The sequence below is a fragment of the Leptodactylus fuscus genome, chromosome 1 (assembly GCF_031893055.1).
Source record: "Leptodactylus fuscus isolate aLepFus1 chromosome 1, aLepFus1.hap2, whole genome shotgun sequence".
Classification (NCBI taxonomy): Eukaryota; Metazoa; Chordata; class Amphibia; order Anura; family Leptodactylidae; genus Leptodactylus; species Leptodactylus fuscus.
In genome coordinates, this window is record NC_134265.1 from 28,081,342 (window position 1) to 28,096,311 (window position 14,970).

The 14,970-nt window shown below is 43.3% G+C and overlaps 1 protein-coding gene across 2 annotated transcripts in view; it reads right to left on the minus strand.

Annotated features, from left to right (window-relative positions):
- The window catches only part of DYM (dymeclin), a 232,536-nt gene that overhangs the window by 23,475 nt on the left and 194,091 nt on the right, over positions 1 to 14,970 (minus strand). For both annotated transcript variants that reach the window (XM_075268966.1, XM_075268958.1), the window contains one exon: positions 11,241 to 11,354. In XM_075268966.1, coding sequence (XP_075125067.1) covers positions 11,241 to 11,354 — 114 coding nt within the window. The remainder of the gene's footprint in view (positions 1 to 11,240; positions 11,355 to 14,970) is intronic.

A 14,970-nucleotide genomic window follows, 5' to 3' on the forward strand; every position in this document is an offset into this window, starting at 1 on the left:
GGCATACGGCGCTATAAACAGCCACATCCAGGAATCTGAACTCTGCATTACCTTGTAAAAAGACACTAGACTGAAACAAAGAACGCATCTCCACCCAGCAGATGAAATGGTATGTGTGGGCGCCAGAGGCTTTGAAAGTTTGTGAGAGCATTGTTATAAAGACTTGTCGGCTATTATACCGTATTACAGGAAGTGCACCATCAGCAATAGCCCTTTCATTACAAATAGGTCTCTGCAATCGAGCTTATGGGTGTTGGAAATGGACCTTACTCATTCAGATGTCTTAGTAATGGCCCACTCGAGTGCTGGAATTATACACAACTCCACTCACAAGACCAGACTGCTAAATAAAGCCGTGACCTATTGTGAAACTTCTTCATTTCCCACGTAACCCACCGTAAGAGTCACAATGTCCTGCTCCTTGTAGACTAAGTAGCTCGAGGAGTGAACATCAAGGGCGTATTATAGTCCCTGAACTCCTTGCTCTTTAGATTCGGCGGCTCTCGTCTCAATGTACTTACAGACATCCTCTTCCTTCTCTATGGTCGACCCTTTCATTACTTTTCAATGGACTGATGATTAACCAACATGGGTCAAGCATTTGGGAAAAAAGGATCTTCTATCGAGACCATACAGCCAAGTCTAGACAGTGACATTGGTCATGACATCATGGCTGCACATGGGTCAAAAATGTTAACTTTTCCAGGTTTTTCCCGTTCTTCTCTCCAGTCTGCCGGCGCTGTGGCGCGGAGGAGGGGACAATTTTGCCTATATTTTGGAGCTGCTCTGCATTGAGGGACTTCTGAGAAGGTGTCCACAGGTTGGATTGTCCAGATCCTACAGACTCCGCTCTCCTGTATGCTGGCCCTCATCCTGCTCCACCTCTCGGGACCTTCCTATACAGAACATGATCACCACTAGGGCATGTATCCCGCCGCTCTGGAAATCGTCTCACCTGCCTTCTCTTCGCCACTGGGTCCGTAAAGTGGAGGATATCCAGTTCATGGAGGATCTTACGCGTGATGCCATTATGGATGCTTGGACGCCATGGATTGTCTTTGAGGCCGCACTGGAGGCCTTGTTCCCTGCATCGGGGGCCGGAGTTGCTCACTAACCCCTGCCCCCCTCCCTTTTTTTTCTCTCTCTCCCTCTTCTTTTCCTCTTGTCTGGATGTTTTTGGGTTTCTACTCAGATTGCTGTAGTTGATTTATTCTGTAATGCTGTTGGTTGTTCTGTTTTGTTCCTTTTTTTTGGACTTTACGACTTCCAGGTCCTATCTTTGATAGTTTATCGTGTTTTTATATATATTTTAATTAATTCTTCTTATAAATAATATAAATTTTTTTTTTTTTAACTTTTTGTGAGACTTGATAAAACACATCCCAGTTGACTTTCGCACCATCCCCAATGCTGTGGGGATTGTCTAGTCTATTGGACAGCTGGACGGTGTGGCATGACCATGCGCATTATTACTGTGCTAACACAATGACCCGTTATATTCTTTGGCCCCTTACACATGCCTGTTTATAACCACATCAACTGGACCCTGAGCCTGGGGAAAAATTCAGGACGCGTTATCATGTCCGTTTTGTGGTCCGGGCTCACTGAAGTAAATGAATGGGTACGTGGAGACACAAACATCATCCATGTGCCATCTGTCCCGTTCCACCATGAACCCATTCTGTATATTCCTCAAAAAAAAAAATGGCATGACAAAAAAACACCCAAATTTAGGTGTTTTGTTTTTTTTCTTGCCGCAGCTCATCTGCAAGTCTCTCGTAGAAACCTTTGCATTGGTGGTGAAACCTGTAGAAACCATTGACATATCGTTGTCACAAGAATCTAGTCCGCTGGAATTCCACCAATTTGTGGTAAATTACCCAGTATCAAATTTTTACCTTTCCTGGTACCAAGACAGAGTCCGAAAATAAAATCGAACACAGTATTGGAGTCCAAACTCTAAGTATGTGCTTTCCGATCAGGCAGCAGAATACAGGCGCTGTTTATGGCAGCCTGTAGTCTCTCAACGACCAGAAACTGGTCCATCCCAATCTGATGATTTTTTTTGTTACTTTTTACATTCTACACGCTATGAGCAGCACCAGGGAAATGCCTGAAGCACATCATCATATCTTGGCGGAGGTCGCTCGTCTCCATGTACACATAAAGTCACAACGGTTGTGAAAGCAAGACCGTGTCCCAAATCCGGAAATGATTTCCAGAGAAATGATGCTGACACACAATTTTCCCTGAGATCTGGAATGCAGATTTTTTTTTTCTTTTTTTTTTTTTAACGATGTGCCGTTTCCATCTGAAGGCCTTATTACTTCGAGCTGGCCGAGTTCTAGACAGAACCTGATATTACATGGGAAAAGGGTCTGAAAAGCCGAAACCCAAGACATTGCTGCTGCATACTTTCCAGTGTTGACGCTGCCGCTGCTGTGTTTATCCACCATTCTGTATTTTTATCCGAGGTGTCAGAAACACATTTAAATGTTCTTTAAGCTCGTGCCAAGAAAACATGTAAGAAATGAACCAAGCGTTTCTGCTGGAGTCGCCTCACAAATCACTCAGCTGGGTAAAGCTTCATTGTGACATCATTGAAGGAGCGGCCATCAAAAAAAATCCTCAACTCTCCTGATCTTGAAAAGCCAACATTTTTAAGTTTCTACATTTTTGCGCCAACAAGTCGCCATTGACCAATCACAAAAGGATCCATTGAAATCGCTGACCCTTTGATTTCCATCTTATGCCAATGTAATACGTCTTTTATCCTACAAACGGGTGTGCCAAGATAGAACATTGATGGTCTATCCTTTTGGGGGGTGGGGGGGCAAAAACTGCAACTTTTTGAGACCCCAGAGGTCAGCAAAGCGAAGCGTTCCCTGTGGAAACCAGGATCGTGACTGAGCTGCAAACATATGGATAGAGGTGTGCTGGGTACTTCAGGTTAATAAGCATGGTGGGACCTTGAACAATCGTAGAAGAATAACAGGCCAGTAATTTTGTAACCTGAAAAATGCCTTTAAAGGATATGGACTTCGTGGCACTGAGCATGTATTTATTGCCCTTCAATGCAAAATTAAGGAACTTTCTAAATTTCTACAATTTTCCTGCTGTGGAGTCTGTGTAACCTATTCACATAGCTGGCTGTCCTGTTGAATATGACATAGATCTAGCAGTAGAAAAGTCCTGCCTTGTATGGCTCTCTGATCTCATTTTCATATCTTAAGATTTGAGGTAGCAGCGAGTGGGAAAAAGTTTGCATATCAATGCAAAATTAAGCAAATTTCTAAAATGTTTGTACTGCAGAGTCTGTAACTTATTCACATAGCTGGCTGTCCTGTTGAATCTAACACAGAACCTGCAGCACAGTGATCCTGGCTGTATGGCTCACTGCTCTCATTGTAGGGTATGGAATAGTAGTGAGGATAAGGAAGTTGTATCCAGGTTATCAGGAAAGGCAGATCACAAATAATCCCAAATTATACTGTACATTGGTGGGAAAGCACATACTCGAGGGTTTGCAAGATGGAAGGGTAGATCACACAGGCTGTGCATGCGTGTAGAGAGAAAGGAGATACCCCCCAAACTCTACAGGGAGAAAAAAAAAATACACATTCCTCAGCATCAGTGTCTGTCTGAATGGAGTAAAAGAGATCCTTATGGACTGCAGAAGGATAAATCAGTTCAGGTGTGAAATTGTGCCGATACATAAAAGCTAAAAACGGCAGGAGAATCTTGGACACACAGATCTTACATCCAGCATGTAGGAGCATATCCGAAAAGGAAAGGTGGAAAGAAGATTGTAGCCTGCGGCTTAGTGCAACTTTTTAAGCCACATTAACATACGGTATTTAAAAATCAAATTTCCATAGCCTTTAGGTGTAGACACAACAGGACAATTCCTTTAAAAGGCAGGAAGTCATTAGACTACTGGGGTCATGTTTTCACTGTGGTTTATGATAAGGCCGCACTAAGGCAGGTGCATACAAGACAATGTGTGTCTGGGCAGTATATATATATATATATATATATATATATATATGCATGTGTATAAAATGTATACACATACAGTTTGCTCTCACATAAGTTAATCTTTCATTTTAGGGTGGTCCTTAATACCACAGTTATTGGACCCCTGGGTGGCCAGGGAAAACATTTTCCTCTAAACCCGTCTTTGAGTACATAGGGCTTTACTCCGGGATCTGTCTAAAGTCTTCAATCCTACAACACACTCATCTGAGCCAAGCAGAAATTTTCCAGTGTCCCAGTTTGCGCGGAGCTGGCAAGCCCTGGATGTAAAGCTGCACTGAGAAGGATCAGCTCATTCTTATGATGAATTCGCTGCATTAATATAAAGGGACTGGCGCCTTGTTTTTCCCAGTTTAGCTCGCAAACACGGCCATAATAACATTACAAAATAATATTAGAGGGGTTGATGGTTAATCATTGTGCAACAAAAAAAAAAGTTCAGCAACTTTCTAATATGTTTTGTCTTTTAAGGTTAGAGCTAAGTGGATGGAGTCGCTTTGGGACCCCAAAGGTTCTTAACTATGACTACAGGAAACTCCAGCAGTTGCAGAAACCCGTCGCAGGACCACACAGTGGACTTTGGTTGCGAGGCCCAATTCTTTACGTTTCTTTATCTCTGCTTACTTACAGTAAATGGGAACATTTCTTCTTAAAGGGTTCCTGAGCTTTCTGGGTTCCGAGGTTTACGTGCCGGGCCTTCTTGGGCAGTCTGTTTTCTGGCTGTGTAAGTCTTCATACATGGTCTCCTATCAGATTTTCTGGTGCTAATAACTCAATGGCTGCATTTCTCTCTGAAGCAGGGGGCTGTACAACATAGAGCAGTCTGCTCCCCATCTATTACTACTACTTATGGTCTCTTTACATGTAATTCTGCGAGGAGTGACTGTAAAACAGCAACTAAATAGCTGGGAAAGCCAAAGTGACCCTAATATAGGGGATCCAGGTACAATGGACTCCAAATCCAAGATCATTATAACAAAAAATGAAAAATCTGGGCACAATCAGGAAAGCTGCTTACTGTTGATGACTAACATCCTAACCATAATAATACAAGCAGCTAGTTAGAAGTACGTAAACTTTCTGTATGTTCTCTGTGAGCAGTGAGAAGTTGCAGACTCCTATCTGTGCAGTGTCCAGGCAGGGACAGCTGGGTGGAAACATGTAGAGGATGAGAATAGAGACACCTGCCTCTCCTTTCCACTCACTGTGTTCTCCTCTTGACCCTGCTGGTCTTTAGAGGAAGAACTTCCATAGCAACAGGGAGTGAACAGCAAATTATTAAGATAGGAGACAATTAGTGGCAGGAACTTCAGAGAGGTGTTTTGGGGCAGCAAAAAACCCCCATTTTTAAATAAAGTACATTACATTTTTAGTCCAGAATCCTTCAATTTATTGAAAGGAGACTAAGTTGTCTGAAAAGTTAGTAGACAGTTAACTTTCCCAGAATTCCAAGCAGGGCATTCTTGGTCTATCAAGTTCATGTATGTTGCAAAAAGATTTCTATGAGGCAAAATCTCCTTATTGAGGCATAGCACCCCTTCATAGTGACCTCAAATCAAATAGGCATTATTGGCACATCCGAATAGATATTTATAGATATATATAACAGTCCGTGGAGTCTCATCTTCCTCTTATTTGGTGTCAGCTGGACATGTATTGGGCAACGATCTCCACAGTGGCCTCTTCTTCTCCCAGTAGGATGTAGAGTTTCCTCTTCTCGTCTGCAGATATGAAGTCTAGGATGTGGTCAGAGAGTCTTTGGAAGTAGACAGCCCTCACAGCTGAGTATTTGGTGCAGTGTAGCAGGAAGTGGGTCTCGTCTTCTAGGGCCCCCTGGTCACAGTGCTGGCATAGTCTGTTCTCCCGTGGCTTGTACGTCTGCCTGTGTCGCCCCGTCTCCATCTCCAGGTTGTGGGCGCTCAGTCTGTACCGGCTCAGGGTCTCTCTGTGTTTAGGGTGTCGTATTCTCTCCAGGTAGGTGGCCATGGTGTAGTCTCTTTGCAATGACTGGTACACAGTGAGTTTATTGGAGTTATTTATTGTGCTTCTCCATTCCTCGATGTACCGCTCTCTGTCTCTCAATTATGAGGGACAATAATCCCAAAACAGCTGTCTGTGGATGAGTTTGTCTTCCTTTTGCAGGAGTTATTCTGATTTGGCTATATTGTCAGATTATGCTACCAGATTTCAGGAAATCCAGGCATTGATCTATAGCAGGGATAGGGAACCTTCGGCTCTCCAGCTGCTGTGAAACTACAACTCCCAGCATGCTCCATTCACTTTCATGGGAGTTCCAAGAACAGCAGAGCAAGTGTGCATGCTGGGAGTTGTAGTTTTGCAACAGCTGGAGAGCCGTACGTTTCCTACCCCTGATCTATAGGGAGCCATCTTCCAAAGGGTGGTGCTAGACATGTTCCCCTATTCCTCCAAGGTGGACTTGTTTGCAAATTAATTTCAGATAGGTTAAAAATGGCCTCTAATTCACAGCTGAGGGTCTGCTACAACTGTATCCATTCTACTCAATCATTTGTGTTACATCCATAGTACAAATCTCTATCCTGTACTGATAGTTTATTACAATGTATCAGTTTGGGTACAATGCGTTATTCCGGGATCTTCACATATTACAGTTACAATGTATCTCTTCCCATGAAACCAGGCGCTGTTCTATATATTTAGCGTCATTTGGTAATAATTTCCGAGCCCTGTGAGGATGAAAGCAGCTCATAAACTAGATATGCGTATTGTAAATATTGGTCACGAACACAAAGCTCCTCACGTCAGAAGCCTTCTACCGTACACGGCTAAATACCCTGAGAAGGGCCAATGTGTTGTTATTTATAATGGCGTGTCTGTAAATGCGGAGCACACGCCTTACACGTCCTGCGGCCATAAAGGAGGAGCACGATTTACAGCCCGCGTCTCGGATATGGAACACACACTGAAACATTAAAGAAAATGGCAGGGGCTTCCATCTTCTCACGCTCGGGGGTCCTTCTAGAATCTACACATCTATAAATATATGCACATATGTATATAGAGAGACAAGAGATTAAAGGAAACTAGAAAAACAACTGCATACAGTGCTGAATAACTCTAGATTTTTTGGTTTCGTTGCTACATGATGTTTCTTCTCTGTTCACATCCAAAGCTAAATTTTGCTGGTTCCTAATAAGCAGAGAGTAGTGTATTGTGGGATCTGAGCTTACACAGGTAGAGCTCAGCTATTAGGTCACGTGAGATGGCGCTACCTAATGGCAAAGGTAACCAGCAGAAGCATGAATGTAGCTCTGGATGCAAGATGATAACGGATTCTATTTATCTCATGATAGAACAAGATTGTAGAACTATATAAAGAATATGTTACCCCCAGGAAATCAGCTCCATCTCCCTCCTCCCCCTCTTCATTGTCCTGCGCCTGCCTCCATGACCACCCCAATGACTTCTATCAGACTGACGCTACTATTATTGGGGTCTGTTACTGTATGAGGTGAGAGCAACGAGGTTTGGGTCCTCCAATTTGCACACCTGGAAGCCATAGAAGGCCTTATATTTCTTAGAGTCTCCTCGGGCTCAGGGATAATCTCAGCTCCTCCGCTAGCCCCTCCAAGTAAAGGATCGTTACAGGAGAAGATTCTTGGAGACCTACCAGCCAATGTTTCTATCTCCTATTCCCTCCGTGCACCCTCATCCAGGAGCCACGAGATTCTACCCATCCTAATACATATGGAACGAACCGACGAGCCGGATATCTGCGACGGCCGACCAAACGGCTTAGGTTTATAAAACGAAATCACAAAGGAAGACGTCCGTGTGATCCGGGCTGTGGGATTCTTAAGTAAATAACATTAACATGTACATGTCCACATCAAGGATGTTTATGGAGTGCAACCAAAAACATCGGCTCCCAGCTGATAAGCGGAGTCCAGGACGGCGGCTCCAGCTCTCGCAGAGGAGGAGGCGCTGGCGGCCATCTCCGGACTAAGCGCTCTATAAAAGGCTGTGATAAGAGAGGAGACAGGGCCTCTCCATGCACATCCATCCAGATGGAGATAGCATGGGAAGGGTCTGGAGGAGCACACAGGGGGCTGCACTATTTGGGCCCTCAACACCCTCATGGATCAGCAGCTGCCCATATACATCACATGCATGCATGTAATGTCGGATGACCACTGCACGTCTATGAGCTCCCCCTGTAGTCATAAGTTAGGGGCGAAAAGGAACAGGCAATGAATTTTAGCTGCTCAATCGTCTTGTTCTTAGAGAGATAACATGGAAGCAACTGTATCCCCTCTACTATTCAGTACACATGCAGTGCTTGGCCGAGGGTGCGTGTCTTTGAGGGGGATTTAGAGAGATAGCCGTCAACAAAGAGTCACTATATACATATATATATATATATATATATATACATATATATATCCAATTTCACTCTTTTCTAATCCGCTGTTATTTCCTTGTAGATTTTTTTAATACTATTTTCTGTTCATGACTATGGGGGCGGTCATCTTGCCTGAGCTTGTCTTCTGTTCGCAACCTTTGGCGATATGCTTTACAGCACGGTTGTAAGCAGCAATAGACTGGAGCGGACTCACTGACGTCTACAGGAAAGTTTTGTAGACATGCTCAGTGCAGGAAGGGGGAGGAGCTGAACTGTCACATCATCTATAGTCAGTAGTGGAGGTAATGATGGCTCAGTGGTGTTATCTATAGAGGTGTTATCTTGTAATCCTGTCTGTGGTAAAAATGAGGTGCAAAGAAAACCACTACAGAAATGGCAAGTCTGTTATTAGGCTTAGTGTGCAAAATTGCAGGATTTAAAAAAAAAAAAAAAATAAAAAAAAAAATAATTAAATTAATTATATATATTATAGGTTTTTTTTTTTTTATTTTTATATAAAATCTTGGTTTAAAAAGCAGGTCAATTTTTAGTGACATCCCCTCTAAGGGACTGTGAGCCTCACACTAGCACTGACACCGCTCCATGAGGTTGGATCTGGTACTGCAGCTCGGCTCTACTTGGAAAGGGCCTGAGCTGGGACTGGGGATCGTGCTGCAGTACCAGGCACTGCCACAAGGGCTGAAGCATATTAGACAGCAGAAACTGGTTAAAGTATAAGGTGTGACCCCCCATTAAAGGCTTTCACGTGTTATGGAAAGGTCTCCGCTTCACACCCACACAGACAGCTGTCACAATGGAGGGCCCATAAACAGGCTGTTCCTTTAAATCCCTTACAAATCCATGTAAAGAAGGTAAAAAAAACAGTGAGATAAAAGCAGAACAAGTTCACGTGAAAGTCTTCATGGAGTTCAGACCTTACCAATGAGATGAGTAAATGAGAAAGCTAAAATAATGGAGGGTCAAAGTACGCCCCCCCAGTAAATACAGGTCCTTCAAGGGACTGGATACTTGTTAGAAGGGTTCCTTGATATTACACAATGCTCATGATCAGCTATAATCTGTGGGGAAACCTGTTCAATTTCCCTGCAGCGCCACCACAGGAGGAATGAAGAATTACACAGAGTCCATTTATATCTGTAATGTAGGACAGGACAAGTCCTCCATCCAACTGAGGACACGCGAACCCTCACGAGGATTCTTCTTACAGGTCAAAGCGAGTGTATTTGTATACAGGTTTGGAAAAGATTTACCCCGCACAAATGGGTCGGTGCACCCAATGACTCCCCCTCTGCAGGGCAACCTCAACCTACAGACTGTATAATCGTCCAGAGTTATAATGATATATTTTTTTCCATTGTATATATATATATATATATATATATATATATATATATATATATATATATATGGCAGAGATGGAGGGAGGTGATATCTGGGACACATTACGTGACCTTCCCAGCAGGGCGGGGGCAGTGCTGCTGGTAATTAGTGAGAAGCGTGACTTATTACCAGCGCGGTGCTCGCTGCTGAACGGCATGAAAAAGAATCTATTCTTGTTGTTACATTGTCGGGCTGCAGTAAAACTCCAGTTATGTGCTCCCTCCATTAACAACAAAGACATACTTACACAAATACCGCCGCGGCCTCCTAAACGCCGCTCATTAAACAAGCTGCAGCACGTAGGTGGGAGACAGAAATATCTGCAGTTGTTGTCCCTAACCCGGGATCCAAGTCACACTGGGTATATCATACAGCATACAAGCAATATAGTGTATGTTATACGGTATATACTGGGAGATATCACTTCTAAAGCCAGCAGAATAGTGAGCGCAGCTCTGGAGTATAATACAGGATGTAACTCAGGATCAGTACAGGATAAGTAATGTAATGTATGTACACAGTGACTGTACCAGCAGAATAGTGAGTGCAGCTCTGGAGTATAATACAGGATATAACTCAGGATCAGTACAGGATAAGTAATGTAGCAGTATAAATAGTGTAATGTATGAACATAGTAACTCCACCAGCAGAATATTGAGTGCAGCTCTGAAGTATATAATTCAGGAGTACAAGTATGACAAAGTGACAATGTTTTTATAACTCCAAGAGAGTATGCAGCTACAATATAAACCACGGTAGTAAGGGCTAGTTCACACAGGTACAGAGGGGGCGGATTATGGCGTAGAATCAACGTTATAATCTGCCCCCTCACAATGGTGGTCTATGGAGACCGCTAGCGTTCTTTTTTCCGTTAGCGGCATGTTGCTGCTAGCGGAAAAAAGAAGCGACTTGACCTTTATGTAGGTGGATTCCGCCTCAGGAAGTCAATAGAAGTGAATGGGAGGTGGAAACCAAAACCACATTCTTTTTACGGTCCATTCACTGCCCGGCAGGGGAAAACCTCCTGGCGTTTACCGAAGCGTTTTTTTTTTTTATTTTTTACCAAAAAACGCCTCAAGGTCCAAAAACTGCTTCCTAATTAGGAAGCTTTTTTTTCCGGACCAAATTTTGCCACACGTAATACACGTGTGAACTTACACTAAAAATAATATCCTTCCTTGCTAGGAGACTAATATAAGCTTCCACTGAACCTGACTACAGAGGAGCCTGTTTGTAGTCAGGATCCATTGGCTGCCACAGGATTCTAAACGCAAGTAGTAAAACACTGTTTCATTCCGGGGACCCTAACCTTTGTAGTGGGTGCAACTGCAGTAACCCACAATACAGCACTAATAGGACGTAATTCTGGTCTTGTGACTACGGCTTTATGTACAGTTTACCCCTATGTGACTCCTGAACTTACCCTGAGCCTGTCTTTGGGCAGTGCAACAGCGCCTTGTTTGATGACCTCCAGGACCCGCTCCACTGAAAGATCTGATCCAGCCTGCTCTAGTCGAGAACTGAAGAAGCCAATGACCTGTAAACACACAAGCAATAGATAGAAATGAGCGCAGCTTTCCATATTACCAGCTTATCGTCTGCTATGCTTCATTTATGAGGCACAGTCCAGTGCATGGAGGTGGGTGCCATATCCTCATCCATATCTTTATCCTGGGCACTATATCCATGGAGATGCTTCCTTATACCTCCAAAACATACAGGGTCAAAGGGAGCACACCACTAGATTTCATTCATTAACATGAAACTTCCTAGTTGTGACGACTCCTGATGCATGAACTATTGGGGCTCATAAGAGGGGTTCAGATGGTGGAATCGCTCACCTTGTGCGATTTAGGGTCTGGTTTAGAGGTGACATTTAACATGGCAGTTCAGAGGGGTTCACATAGCTCGGACTGTAATGCAATGTCAACAGATCTCCTGCAGTCAGGTCACGGGCAGAGTGTAAGATTTCAAAGCAGAAACAAGACGCACTCCAGACGGGCAGGGTTTCCTCTGCTCCCCCCCATGAAAAGTGAACATGGCAGACACAGGGATACTACAGCAACATCCTCACCCCTGGTCTCCGCACAACTCAACATGAAAAGGTTACTGAAACATTTCCCAGATTCATGTGTCTGCTGTGGTTTTGAGCTAAATTAAGGAAGATTTAACCAATTTTCTGCTGGAGGATGGAAGCAATAAGATTCAAGTATCCCGGCTTACAGAATATTAATGTAAGAGATGTATAATAATAATAATAATAATAATAAAGAAATAAAAAGGAAAATTTTATAATTTTATAAAAATGTATTACAATTGTTCTATCCAGTGTCTCCAATCTACTATTGCGAAAAATTCCAAGACCATGCCCTTATCAAGACTGGAGATAAGACGACACATTTTAAGAAACAAACCATATACAGAATAAGTAATGCAATGTAGATACACACAGTCATTCTACCAGCAGAATAGTGAGCGCAGCTCTGGAGTATAATACAGGATGTAACTCAGGATCAGTACAGGATAAGTAATGTAATGTATGTACACAGTGACTGTACCAGCAGAATAGTGAGCGCAGCTCTGGAGTATAATACAGGATATAACTCAGGATCAGTACAGGATAAGTAATGTAATGTATGTACACAGTGACTGTACCAGCAGAATAGTGAGCACAGCTCTGGAGTATAATACAGGATGTAACTCAGGATCAGTACAGGATAAGTAATGTAATGTATGTACACAGTGACTGTACCAGCAGAATAGTGAGCGCAGCTCTGGAGTATAATACAGGATGTAACTCAGGATCAGTACAGGATAAGTAATGTAATGTATGTACACAGTGACTGCACCAGCAGAATAGTGAGCGCAGCTCTGGAGTATAATACAGGATGTAACTCAGGATCAGTACAGGATAAATAATGTAATGTATGTACACAGTGACTGTACCAGCAGAATAGTGAGTGCAGCTCTGGAGTATAATACAGGATGTAACTCAGGATCAGTACAGGATAAGTAATGTAATGTATGTACACAGTGACTGCACCAGCAGAATAGTGAGCGCAGCTCTGGAGTATAATACAGGATGTAACTCAGGATCAGTACAGGATAAATAATGTAATGTATGTACACAGTGACTGTACCAGCAGAATAGTGAGCGCAGCTCTGGAGTATAATACAGGATGTAATGCTGGATCGGTACAGGATAAGTAATGTAATGTATATACACAGTGACTGTACCAGCAGAATAGTGAGTGCAGCTCTGGAGTATAATACAGGATGTAACTCAGGATCAGTACAGGATAAGCAATGTAATGTATGTATACAGTGACTGCACCAGCAGAATAGTGAGCGCAGCTCTGGAGTATAATACAGGATGTAACTCAGGATCAGTACAGGATAAGTAATGTAATGTATGTACACAGTGACTGCACCAGCAGAATAGTGAGTGCAGCTCTGGAGTATAATACAGGATGTAACTCAGGATCAGTACAGGATAAGTAATGTATGTACACAGTGACTGTACCAGCAGAATAGTGAGTGCAGCTCTGGAGTATAATACAGGATGTAATGCTGGATCGGTACAGGATAAGTAATGTAATGTATATACACAGTGACTGTACCAGCAGAATAGTGAGCGCAGCTCTGGAGTATAATACAGGATGTAACTCAGTCCATAAGCTCTATGAGGACATAAGGCCATCATCAAGGGGACTTCCCCTGGTCAACTGCACCACCATCTAATACACTGTTAGTTCTGGCGGACCTGAGTCATTCTTCCAAGATGAATGGCCATAAGGCTGACTAGTCACAGGTTATATTACTTATAAAATTACAGCAGGGTATGGGGTTCTCAGCTGCTGGTCCTGGGGGGGGTCACACTTTGAGAAGATACTTCCCCTTTAAGGACAGCAGTGAGGACTCCGTACAGCACTATATTACAGTGATATGAGGAACTCTTTAATATGCGGCACTTAATAATCTGAGGTAAAAGACTGAATACAATTTCCTTTGTAAGGGAATAACAAGGACAGGAAGAGGACGGCGGAGAAGCCAGAAAGCAAGAAACAATGTCAATATTTAGAGTTAGACAAATCACAAGAAATATATTGACTACCCCAAATTATGTTTGTCTTCCTGCCGCTTGTCTGTCAGACGGACCGAAGCAGATCCAGTTCAAAGAGGAGACGTCAGGCCGCCACCAAGGCTCGCACGAGAGGACGCTTCACACGGACGTCTGGATGCATTTGGCTTGATGGTATACACAAAAACCAGAGCGCGGCGGCTTCATTCAGCTGGAATCTTAATAACAAGCTCCTCATTTATGTATTAGGTTCCCCTTCCTATGTCATGAGGGTTCGTGCACATCCGACGTGAGCGCTTATTCAGCATTTATTCACTACGTTTGGAGAGTTTGTAATGACCCGAAATACCATAGTGATCCATGGGTGCCGACTGTGGACCCCGTTACCAGCCCACTTCTGCTTGGTTTGGTTTTGATCCCTTCCATATTACAGATGTTCTCTCAATACCGGGCTAAAAAATTTTTTATTTTTCTAGTTCGGAGGATGAATTCCAAGAAACCAATGACAAGCCAAGCCAGGGCTGAGCGTAGGAAACATCTGCCTGCGGTCTGGGCAGTGCCGGGGACAGGAGGGCCGCTGGGTTCAGGCAGCTCTTGGCAAGGCTTTATGGTGACGTTGCCAAGATGGGCTCCTATAGGGCAGAGCAATATCCCATAGGTGGGTATGCTCACTATTCAGGGGGCTATGTTGTAAAGGCTGTAATACAAGCATTGTCCGCTGTATATGGAGGCCTTGCCTGCAGGTCTTTTATATTCTGCTCCGGAGCTTCACCATTGCTTTTAACATTGCTTTGCCTAAATCCCCTATACCCATGTCCCCCATCCTCCCCCTCTTTTTTACCCCCATTCATCTGTTCCTCTGTGTTATAAGGACTAGTTTGTTAATTCCCCCTGCTAGTTTCGGTTCTCCACCTCTAGGGTCCTTTTGGATCTGTCCCCAGGGTCCCTCTATATACTTTTGATTTTTGGAGGTTATTTGCCACTGTATGATTCCACGTCACATGCATTATTCTTCTACAATTACATTTCCAATTCTCAAAAAAATTATTTAAAACAAACTAATAGAACGTCC